The following is a 12,134-nucleotide window of genomic DNA, read 5'->3' on the forward strand; positions in this document are numbered from 1 at the left end:
TTTACAGACAATGGAAATATTTTTTCTCGCGTGTTTTTTTACTGACCACGGAACTTTTTTTCTAGCGCGTTTTCTTTTGCGCTTTTTTCTGGCATTTTTTTCCTCACGCGTTTTTTAAACCGTTTTTATTTTCTCGCGCAATTTTTTTTTCTTTTTTAATATACGGTAGAAACTTCTCTTTTTAAATATTTAGATTAGATTAGATTAGAGATAAAGAAGATATATAAAAGGACTACTAAAACAACGAATAGAAATTAGACTTTTTTCCGCCGCTCTTTTTTCCGCCCTTTTTATTTTTTTTCTCTTGTATTTTTTTTACGAACGGTTTTTTTGCCACTTTATTAGTGTCGGACCTTTCATAGGATTCGATTTTTTTTATCGAGTCACATATAATTCCTTTTTCTTTGGAATCGGATATTTTTTTTATATTTTCGCCCTTTTTTTTACCGCGGCGACGGAGTCGGATTCGTTTCGATTTTTCCCTTTTTTTTATCGACAGATTTTCTTTTTCGCCCCTCTTTTTATCGGATTTTTTTTATTTTTTCGCCCGGTTTTTTCGCTCGGTTTTTTTGTCCAGTCGATTTTTTTACCATGTCACATATAATTTCTTTTTCTTTGGAATCGGACAGTTTTTTTAAATTTTTTTCGCCCTTTTTTTACCGATTCGTTTCGTTTTTTTCCTTTTTTTTGCCCCGTATTTTTTTGGATCGGACTGATTTGTTTTTTATCTCGGTTTTTTGGATCGGACTTTTTTTCTCCCTTTTTTTCGCTCCCTTTTTTGGATCGGACTTTTGTTTCACCCGGTATTTTCCGCTCGGTTTTTTCCGCCTGATTTTTTTTACGGACGAAGGAAGCTTCTTTTATTTAAACTAAATAGTAGAGAGTAGAGATAGAGAAGAGATATAGATATAAATATATAGATATAGATATAGATATATAGATTAAAACCAAAACATAAAATTGAAACCGATTCAAATACGGATGACGTACCAAAATTCCGGTAAGAACATCCTTAATTTATAATAGTAGAGATAGGTAATAGAGATCAGATGGTTTTTTTCCTTTTCTTTTGACTTTTTTTGGACGGTGTTTCTTTTTCTTTTCTTTTTTGCATCCAGAACGGACTTTAGCGTTTTTCTGTTTTTTCCGTTTATTTTGGCTTTTTTTTAGGGTCTTTGTTTTCTTTTCGGTTGCATCAGATCAGACTTTTTTTTTCCCGTCTTTTTAGTTTCTTTTACAGCCGGCATTTTTTTCCACCGTTTTTTTCGCACGGTTTGTTTTTCGCCCGGTTTTTGATCGGAAAATTTGTTTTTTTTTAATTTTATTTTTTTCGCCCTCTTTTACCGTGTTGACGGAGTCGGATTCGTTTTTCTTTTCCCTTTTTTCGTCCTTTTTAGATCGGACAGATTTGTTTTTCTTTTCTTTTTCTGGTTTTTTCGCCCGGTTTTTTTATCGGACATATTTGGTTTTTTTCATCGGTTTTTTTACGGACGATGGAAGCATCTCTTTTTTTTTAAGAGGATAGAGAATAGAGATAGAGATAGGTACATAGATATGGTTTCTTATATGGATTGAAATTGGAAATGAATTTTTAAAACATGCATGTTAATGGTGGCAATCTTCTGGGATCTCTAGCATAATGATAAACACATGCATTCGGATTACAGGAGCTCCGAATTTGACTACCACATCCACAAGCAACTGCAAGAGCGGAAAGAACAGGTTAATTAATTAATTAATTAGATTAATTACGTCGTACCACCCTGTGCAGTGCAGAAATTAATTAATTTCAGATATACATATGATCGATGGGGTCGATCATTCAGGACACGATAAGCATCAAGAACGCGGACACGGCGGCGAGCACGGGCCGCGCGACGGCGGCGACAATGGTGGCGGCGGAGGAGGCGGCCTTGTCCTCGCCGGGCTTCATCTGGGGGGTGTCCTCGGGGCACTCGAGGCCATTGGCGCCCTCCTTGCAGGTGTTGGCGAAGAGGCCCGGCGGGTACTTGCCGTAGAGGTTGATGTAGCTGAACATGGAGGCGGCGCAGGTGGTCTGGGCGTCGTTGATGTAGGCGGTGAAGGGGCACGCCAGGTCCTTGAGCGCCTGGCAGCACAGCGCCGGCGGGTACATCGGCCCCTTGCACCTGCTCGTGATCACCGTGTAGTTCGCCTCCTCGAAGTTCACCGGGCAATCCTTCTTCGCCTGCAGCAAGCTCCGCCCCGCGCCGCCGCTCGCCGCCGACGATGCGCCCACCGCCTCATCTGCACACATACATGCATACAGTGTTCGTCAGATCTCCAGATGTTGCGTTTGACGACGGTGAGGAGGACGGACTTGAGATGAAGCCGGCGGTGGAGGCGGCGAGGACGGCGGCGAGCGCGGCGGCGAAGAGCGCGACGCGAGCGTGCAGAGACATGGCGCGCGCCCTGGCGGGATGACTAGTGGCCGCGCGCCGCGCCGGCCGCCTCTCCCGTTTTCTCGCGTTCAGAGAGACGACGACGACGACGACGTGCAGGAGGAGGAGAGGAGTTAATCGCTCGGCGGCGGCGGTGGCGGCGGAGGTGGAGGTGGTGGTGGCTCGTGCGGGAAATGGGAGGAGGCGGTGGCGGTGGCGGGAGAGATGGAGAGGAGAGCGGAGGCGGCGGCGGCGGGCGCGCGCGGCCGAGCCAAATTTGGCGGGAAGAGCGCTCAAAATAGCCAACGGTTTTTGGACGGTCACGAGGACCACACCTCACAGTAATCTAATGCTAGAGTTATTATGAGTTTCATCAGTTTCAGAGTTTGAAATTTGAGACATGTCGAGTGTTTGAATTTTGAATTTTTGAACATGAGTGTCCTCGATCTCCTATGTTTCTATCGCTCCATCTTGGCCGATTTATGAAGAACTGCAGTTCAGGTTTCCTATGAAATGTAGAGAATTTTTTTTGTTGTTCTTCGAAGAATTGAACTGGTTTTTGCGAGAATCGTAAAAATATTTCTGATAGAATTTTTATTCGCTTGAAATTTTGTGACGGTGTAGTAAAATTTGAGCAAATTTGAATTGGCAATTGGATTAATTCAACGGGTTGTTCGTTTCTTGTTTCATTGGTACTCCCTCCGTTTCACAATGTAAGTCATTATAGCATTTCCCACATTCATATTGGTGCTAATGAATCTACACATGTATACTTATTTAGATTCATTAGCATCAGTATAAATGTGGGAAATGTTAGAATGACTTACATTGTGAAACGGAGGAAGTAGCAAGATTTCGGCGTGCGCGCATGATTGCAAGATTCATGGAGAATGCCAGATTTGCCAGCAAAAAAAAGGCACCAAAATCCATACGAAATTGGTTGATTTATCTCGCAAACATCGACACCTTGGGATGCTTCTGATCTAAATCCTAACAAAACTAATCAGAAATTTATTACAAAAAAAAATCTGATCAGTCCGTCAGATTCTTCAGACGGCGAAGAACTCCAAGGCGTTGCGGAGGAGCCGGCCGGCGTACGGGTTTGGGTGGTCGGGGTACGTGCACCCGGTGCTGAACAGCAGCCAGTGTCGCCGGCAGCGCTTCACCGGCAGGTCGCCGACGACGCGCCGCTCGCCGCCGGGCGCCACGACGGACACCGCGTCGTCCTCGAACACGAGGCGGCACAGCTCGCCGCCGCTCGCCGCCGGGTCCTGGCACGCCGCCGCCTCCGGCCACTCGGTGTCGAACAGCTTCAGGTTGGCGAGGTAGTTCCCCTCGTAGCCCCAGCTGCAGAGCACCCAGGCGACCCGCTCGGGCCCCGGCTCGATGAGGACCTCGGCGACGCGCGCGCCGCCGCGGGGAACGCGGCCGCGCGGCACCACGCTGAGCTCCGGGTAGACGTCGAATCCCGGGCCGAGCGCGCGGCAGACGAGCTCCATGCCGGCCGCGGCGGGGAGGCGGTTCTCCACCGAGGCGTAGTAGGACACGGCGCTGCGGCGGGCGGGCACCGTGGCCGTCGCCGGCGACGGCGCCAATGCGAGGAGGAGGATGAGGACGCCGATCGCCGGCACGGTCGTCGTCGCCGCGGCGAGGCGGCGGCGCGCCATGGTCGACGATCGGTCGCCGCCCTCGCTTGGGCGCGAACGTGATGTGGTGGCTTGGCGCGTTGCGTGGGCCATGCCTCCGCGCGTTTTTTAAGATGCAAACTTAGCTCGCACGTGCTGTGCGTTGCAACGGAAGAAACCGCATGGAAGAGGATACTCACCCCTCTCAGTTTAGTTTAGGCATCAATCGAAAACATGTGAACTTTTTTTTTCTACTACCTTCGTTTTAGGTTATTTTACGTTTTGAGTTTGGTTAAAGTCAATCTGTTTTAAGTTTGACTAATTTTATAGACAAATATATTAATATTTATAATACTAAATTGGTTACATCAAATCAATAATTAAATATATTTTCATAATAAATTTGTCCTGGGTTGACAATGTTACTATTTTTCAACATACTTGGTTAAACTTAAAGCAGTTTGACTTTAACCAAAGTTAAAACGTCTTATATCCTGAGATGGAGGGAGTATTTGATATTAAACTGTTGGTCTGTTTTTGGCCTCTAACTCTGACCGAAGATTATCTGAAATTCTTGCATTCCGTACGGGGTGCTAGTAATATTTTTTTCACATATTAGAAACCGAGGAACACAATCTCAATCCATTTTCAAAATTTTGAATCAACTTTTGGGGAAAAAATATTGAACTTTCGTACAAATTTGACAGTTTTCATTATAAATGTTGCCTGTTTTAGAGCATAGCTCTTAGAGCATCTTCAACAGAAACTCCAAATCTCATTCTTCAAATGACTATTTGTCCAACTTGCCAAACCAAATGGAAAGTCTAATTTGCATTTCACTTCAACAGACTCTCTGTTACACTATCGAATCTAAATGTGGGTCTCACCTATTAGCCTCTCTACTATTTCACCACTTCTTCACCCTCTCTCTCCTCTCTCTCTCCACCCTCTCCTCTTCTCTGTCATGCCACTGGCCAAATCCCCGCGGGACCGTAGGCGGTGGCAATGGTCACCGTCGCCACCACTATCCTCGTCGTCTCGGGCATAAGCGGTGAGGTTGTGCATGGGCGTGACGATGACGAAGCGGTGACGTGGATTTGGGCAAACGGCGACAACGTGGATTCAGGCAAATGGGTGGTGCAGGACCTCTTGCTCGCACCGGCAAGGGCGGTAGCGGCACTGGGCCAACAAACAAAGGCGGTGGTCCTGTAGGGCGTTGCTTCTTCTTCGGATTCTCCTGCAGGGTGCCGCCGCCTACGGAGATCTTGCCATTGGCTTGCCACTCCGAGGGGACCAGGTCCCGTGCCTCCGTATGGTCATCAGAGATCTCGCCATCCTCAAGCTTCCGCCGTCAGCCACTACCTCTCCCCTTTGGCCACTCTGCTCCCGAACGGAGAAAAAGTGAATAGGAGGTTGTGGGACCCATGGATGGCAAGTGGGATAGGTTGGCCAAGTTTGGCAAGTGAGAGAAGGAGTTTGGCCATCCGAATGGCTTGGAGAGTGGAATGGAGAGGCTGTTGGAGTACGATTTTCTTTCAAAATAAAGTTGCTAAATTTTGACTTGGAGAGTGAGATGGAGAGGCTATTGGAGATACTCTTAGGCTTGGTTCGAACCTATTGGTTCGCAACTCGTTCCCCACATGGAAAACAAGGTAGCCCATTAGCGTATGATTAATTAAGTTAGCTAAACAAATTGAAAAATGAATTGATACAATTTTTAAAACATTTTTCTATCGATTTTTTTTTACAAATGCCACACCGTTTAGCAGTTGGGGAAACACGTGTGTAGAAAATAAGAGTGTAGAAGATGAGAAAGTAGAGTGTCAAATACACCCTTTGACGAATATAGAATCACTCATACTTCTTTGTTAAAAAAATTCGGACCTACCTATGTAATAACCATACATTTCAAACTTCAAAAATAAGGAAAAATAAAATAAAATTACTCATAGAAAAGAAATATTTTGGCACAATTTTGGATAGAGCTAGGCGTTAGTCGTTGTTTCGTAAGTTGGGGAAAATTGTTTCATCCCTGGATTAAATGTTTCAGCTCAGTTCATCAATTGTTTTAAAGGATGCAACATTTAATAAATATTGGTTGCAACACCAACAAACCATTGTATGAAATGTTGAGCGCCAACCACACTCATCCAAAAATATTACAAAATCAAAACTTAAAATGTGCAATAGATGTATGAAACATCAAATTTTATTTGTTAAAACATATATATTTATCAATCGGAATATAATTACATGAGATATTATTGTAAATATTTAATTACAATGAACTCGTTAGCAGATCATATATCAGATAAATAATTTAGAAGAGAAAATTGTTTTAAAAATATATTTGGAGAGATGCATCCATGCATAGTCCTCCTTGGAGGCAGTGCTGAGGTGTGCCCTCTTTCCTTCTCCGACGAGTTTCCCCGAGGAAAAACCTCGCTCAAGAGTCCTTGGGCGGGTGATGGTGATGCTCCCGTGTCGCAACCTCCTTGGAGGCGTCGTCCGTGGAGATACCTATGCCTTTTTCGCTTTGAATTGTTGGTCCTCAACTGCAACGGTGCTTGGTTGTCATGATGGTGGCGAGTCTGTGTGGGGGAAGAGCGCATCTTTCTTCTCTCTCACATTTTTCCTCCAAAGCTCTAAATTGTGATGATGTTCGGGAGTCCTCACTTTTGGTGATTAGCTGCCTAGCAAGGCTTGTGCTGGTTGGGCGGTTTGCGGTGCTCTTGGCTCTATGTTGACGGGTGGGTCTATAGGGGGATGGGAAGATCTTTCTACTCTCTCACCCTCTCCCTATGCAATCTAATATCAGGATGTCATTTGCGAGCGCTTGTGTCCTTCAGTTGTTTGGCTCTATCAGCTTTGAGCGGTGTCGCGATGTTGTAGGCCTAGCAGCGACCGGTCTCGCATAGCAGTAGCTAGCTTGGTGCAAGGTTTTCTCCCTAGTGATGTGTGGTGGTACCGTCGGCGTGTGGTTGGCTTGTGGGTGAGCTGGCTGAGTTTTTCTTTTCAGTTTTCTTTTGCTTTTCCTTGATTTTAGTCTCCCCAAGGTTTTAATCTAACTGCAGGTGTGCGCGCAGTCTGATTGGCGAGGCTACGGCAGTCTGATCGGCGGCTTGGGAGCGGATCGACTGATGGCAACAGGGGTTCGTCATCTACAATGTTCGAGGAAAATCTTTTATTCCGCAAAAGATTTTGGGTTTTTGGTTTACCTACCATTAACACCTCCTCCCCCGGTAGCTTTGTTTGGTCTTGTTCAATCCTACAAATTCATTAGCCATAAATTATTTTCCAGCTCGTGATACACGCCATAATCTGAAACTCAGATAGTTAATTTGCAGAAAACGAAAAGGAACATTAGAATGAGATGGCAAAGCCAATTTGCTTTGTTGTGACGAAGAAAAAAGAGAAAAAGAAAGATGGCCAAGGACTGTCTTGCCGAGAGATGTAATCCAATGTATTTACTGTTGAAAGAACTTTCAGGCAGGGGCGTTCTTACGTTATTCTACCTGGATCTCCGAATCCCGAGTAGAATTTTAATTTTTAGTTGTTTTAGCCTATTACCATATTATTAGTTCAAAATTATAGTAATATACTCCATATGTTATGATATGTATGTGACTTCTGATGATTTTTTTCTGGGTTGGCTACTGCTTTCACATACTAACAAAATGAAAAAACAGACATCACATCAAATTTTGCATTACATGAAAAATAAGCAAGACAGTAACTAATAAGGATTCAGGAGGAACATAATACTGTTTGCAATGCAAATTGTTTCCAGCCTGCCAAGTTTTGAGCAAGCCTCTGTGCCTGTCTGCAGATGGAATGTGGAGCTGAGCCTATGTGGGCTATGTGTAGGCGTGTAGCCTGACAATTCTGACGGTGCCTAGCTATGCGAAATGTTCCCGCGACAACGACGATCGATCGTATCAACCTCGATTGTCCAAACCCGTGGGATCCTAGCTACGAATGTCCTGGATTCATCAATCGAATGGCGGAATGGGAGACTTCCAGAGATTCTGCGCAATCATCTTTCCTGTTCAAATCTAACCATATGCAGGCAACACAGATTCTTCAGCGTGAAGAAGAAACATCATCAGCAAAGTGAGCATAGCTATTGTTGGAAATATAGTCATGAATCGGCATATTTTAATCTAAAATATTAAAGCAATAATCATGGCATAAGCAGTGTAGGGTGATCTCAACATAACCAGTAGTATACTATGCGCATCATGAATGTCAGGAACAGGAACATTACAGTAACACAATAACATGTTAGAGGCATCATGAATGTCAGGAACAGACATAGCGCACATAACAGTAAAGCGATAGCGCTAGCAAAGGGAACAGGAACAGGAGAAGGATATACCCCGAGAATGGCCCTCCGCTGGATTGTGAGGCAGAATTGCCTCCGTTGATGTTGTCGTTCGCGGCACCGGCTCCAGCTCCTGGCGCACCACCTCGGCTCCAGCTCCTGGCGGCGCACCACCTCCGCCATCTCCTCCGCCATCTCCTCCAGCAGCGGCGGCGGAAACTCCAGACATGGCGAGCAGTCGTGCGGGAGGCACTCCCAAAAACCTGATCACCCGCCTACCCGGTGCAGATCTCAGGCGAAGATGTGGTTTCGGAGGAGCAGAATCTCTCGTGCGCGCAAGAGATCAGAAGCGAGGAAGCGAGAACAACACTGGCGCGGAGGAGGAGGAACTAACACCGGAAAATAAGCAAGTGTACGTTCCAGATCGGACTCGCGGCCTCCTTATCTATCAGGAGAGAAAGGCGGCCGTTGGAACGTGGACGCGCTGTTGTGGAGAGAGTCGTGGGAACGTGGTTAGTGGCTGCAAAAGAATAGCGACGTGACGCACGCCGCCAGCCACGCCACGCCACGCCCACGGCCCGGCCCGGCCCGACGCGCGCGCGCGTTTGGCCTTCCGACCCCTACCTCAACCAGTCAACAGGGGGCCTCCAATAACTCCCTATTTAGGTTGAGATATTCCTCGCTTAAATCCTGAGGTGGTATTATTATCCTTAACACTTATTATGGGCCTTTGAGATTTAATAGGATAAATTGGGCCTAGCCCAATTATTCTAACAATCCCCATCAAATTTCAAGGCTCATAAGAAATGTTCTCAATGTTGTGCCTGTTTGATATACCAGGGTTTTGGTGGAGACTGTTAAGTTGAACTTCCACCTAGGAAATGAGCTACATCAGACCACAACTGAACAATGGACTATGCTTTGAATTGTCAGTTTTGTGTGATCAGGTTTCACTCAGAACCTTGACTGGTACTGGGCTGCCGTTCGCATCCCCTCTGGTTGGAGCATATAAGTCAAACTCCAGGCCTTTCATGAGTATCTAGAGATCGCCCAAACCTCATAGACTGTGACCAGCAGTCGAACTCATATAGGTGTGTTCCTTCTGAGATGTTCTGCAGGTCAACATCTCTGCTTGGAGAAGCCACTCGGATCACATTAAGGCATGAGCCATCCTACCATGCAGGAAAGAAGAGAAGCACACCATGGAAATGAGCCCTTTTCAAGGGTCTCTTCTCTCAGTCACACAATAGTTTGTTTCGCCATCCAAATTCACGGGATCTCCGATCACAATGGACAGGTTTCCACTATTGTGCAACCTTAGGTGGGTATCAAGCCCATTTCCCTCAATGCACTGTCTATCACATTACGTGGTAGCCCCTTGGTAAACTGATCTGCCAGATTTCTAGCCGTTTGGACATAGTCCAATGCTATCACTCCGGAGTTTTTCTGCTTTCTGACAGATTTCAGTCTTCTCTTGATGTGCCTAGATGACTTCGTGTTGTCCTTTGAACTGTTCACTTTAATAATCACTGTTTGATTATTACAGTTCATTAGGATAGCTGGCACTAGTTTTTCAACCATCGGCAAATCCAACAGGAGTTCACGAAGCCACTCGGCCTCAACTGTCGCAGTATCTAGTGCTGTAAGTTCTGCTTCCATTGTTGACCTCGTTAAGATGGTCTGCTTGCAAGACTTCTAGGAAACAGCGCCACCTCTAAGTGTGAACACATATCCACTTGTGGCTTTTATCTCATCAGCATCAGATATCCAGTTTGAGTCACTATACCCTTCTAGTACTTTTGGATACCCGGTATAGTGAATTCCATAGCTCATAGTGCCCTTTAGATAGCGCATTACTCTTTCTAGAGCCTGCCAATGATCATCTCCCGGATTTGAGACAAACCGGCTCAGCTTGCTTACAGCAAATGAGATGTCAGGCATCGTTGCACTAGCCAAGTACATCAATGAACCAATGATTTGAGAGTATCTCAGTTGATCCCTTGCTATTCTTTGGTTTTTCCTTAATAGCACGCTGGGATCATAAGGAGTAGGAGTTGGCTTGCAGTCACTATATCCAAAGCGACTCAAAACCTTGTCCACATAGTGGGATTGCACAAGTGTAATCCCACCCTCATCTCCTTTTTGTAGTTTGATGTTAAGAATAACATCAGCCTCTCCCAAATCCTTCATTTCAAAACTCTTGGACAGATAGTCCTTGACCTCCTTAATCACATTAAGGCTGGTCCCAAAGATCAATATGTCATCGACATATAGGCACAAGATCACTCCTTCTCCCCCACCATAGCGATAGTACACACATTTGTCAGCTTCGTTCACAACAAAGCCTGCAGATGTAAGCGTGGTGTCAAACTTCTCATGCCATTGCTTAGGTGCTTGCTTGAGGCCATACAAGGATTTCAACAATTTACACACCATTCCCTCCTGACCTTCTAGTACATACCCGTCTGGTTGATCCATATAGATCTCCTCCTCCAGCTCTCTGTTTAGGAAAGCTGTCTTAACGTCCATCTGATGGACGAGAAGACTATGAGAGGCTGCCAGAGCAAGTAGTACTCGAATCGTGGTCAAGCGAGCAACTGGTGAGTATGTGTCGAAGAAGTCCTCGCCTTCCTTTTGGGTATAACCCTTGGCCACAAGCCTTGCCTTGTACTTTTCAATTGTACCATCAGGTCTAAGCTTTTTCTTGAAAACCCATTTGCATCCTACGGGCTTGCACCCATATGGACGCTCAACGACTTCCCAAGTACCATTAGACATAATCGAGTCCATTTCACTGCGTACTGCTTCCTTCCAGTAGTCAGCGTCAGGAGATGAATATGCCTCTTCTATGGTTCTTGGGGTGTCATCCACGAGGTATACAATGTAGTCATCTCTAAAGGATTTTGCAACCCTTTGTCTCTTACTCTTGCAAGTATCTACAATGTTGTCCTCCTCAGGATTTTCCTCAGGCGTTTGATCATTGTGTTCTATCGGTGCAAAGTGCTCATGGGGCATGACGGTTTCTTTACTAGAAGTGCTAGGTGTATGTTTCATGGGAAATTCATTCTTAAAGAATGTAGCATCTCTGGACTCAAGAATTGTACCAACATGCATGTCGGGTACACCAGAGTTTACTATTAAGAATCTATAACCCACACTGTGAATAGCATAACCAAGGAACACAGTATCAACAGTATTTGGTCCAAGTTTCCGCTTTTTGGCTATAGGTACATTTACCTTGGCCAAACAGCCCCATGTTCGTAGGTATGAGAGATTTAATTTCTTCCTTTCCCATTCCTCGAATGGTGTTACTTCCTTATGCTTCATTGGAATTTTATTCAGGACATGACAGGCGGTCAAAACTGCCTCACCCCACCATTCCTTGGAAAGCCCCGCAGTGTCTAACATGGCATTCACCATCTCAGTTAGAGTACGGTTCTTCCTTTCGGCCACCCCATTTGATTGGGGTGAATAGGGAGGCATCCTCTCATGAATAATTCCAAACTCTTTGCAAAAGGATGAAAACTCATTGGAAAAATACTCCCCACCTCTATCAGACCTCAACCGTTTGATTTTCCTTTCAAGTTGGTTTTCTACCTCAGTTTTATAGATTTTAAAGTAATGCAATGCCTCATCCGTTGTTTTCAATAGATACACATAGCAAAATCTAGTGCAATCATCTATCAGTGTCACGAAATATTTCTTTCCCCCTTTAGTCAACACGCCGTTCATTTCGCACAAATCGGAATGAACGAGTTCTAGAGGTGCCAAATTCCTCGCCTCAGA

General features: G+C 45.3%; 2 protein-coding genes across 2 annotated transcripts; both read right to left on the reverse strand.

The window, feature by feature from the left end:
- Nucleotides 1-1,277: 1,277 nt before the first annotated feature.
- LOC127785108 (GPI-anchored protein LLG1-like) lies at nt 1,278-2,582 on the reverse strand. The gene is made up of 2 exons (XM_052312532.1): nt 2,339-2,582; nt 1,278-2,265 (listed from the first exon to the last, which is right to left on the reverse strand). The coding sequence occupies exons 1-2, from the start codon at nt 2,418-2,420 to the stop codon at nt 1,823-1,825; spliced, it is 525 nt and encodes a 174-aa protein (XP_052168492.1). The 5' UTR covers nt 2,421-2,582; the 3' UTR covers nt 1,278-1,822.
- Nucleotides 2,583-3,210: 628 nt separating this feature from the next.
- LOC127785268 (uncharacterized) lies at nt 3,211-4,186 on the reverse strand. The gene has a single exon (XM_052312703.1). It carries the CDS (start codon nt 4,136-4,138, stop codon nt 3,449-3,451), a length of 690 nt encoding a protein of 229 aa, XP_052168663.1. The 5' UTR covers nt 4,139-4,186; the 3' UTR covers nt 3,211-3,448.
- Between the last annotated feature and the right edge of the window lie 7,948 nt (nt 4,187-12,134).

The sequence above is a fragment of the Oryza glaberrima genome, chromosome 9 (genome assembly GCF_000147395.1).
Source record: "Oryza glaberrima chromosome 9, OglaRS2, whole genome shotgun sequence".
Taxonomy (NCBI): domain Eukaryota; kingdom Viridiplantae; phylum Streptophyta; class Magnoliopsida; order Poales; family Poaceae; genus Oryza; species Oryza glaberrima.

Bases quoted from the DNA above. Each gene is read 5' to 3' on its own strand.
- LOC127785108 (XM_052312532.1), bottom strand. From the start codon at position 2,420: ATGTCTCTGCACGCTCGCGTCGCGCTCTTCGCCGCCGCGCTCGCCGCC. The intron at 2,266-2,338 runs GTCCGTCCTCCT...GTATGTGTGCAG, and splicing joins CACCGCCGGCTTCATCTCAA to ATGAGGCGGTGGGCGCATCG.
- LOC127785268 (XM_052312703.1), bottom strand. From the start codon at position 4,138: ATGGCCCACGCAACGCGCCAAGCCACCACATCACGTTCGCGCCCAAGC.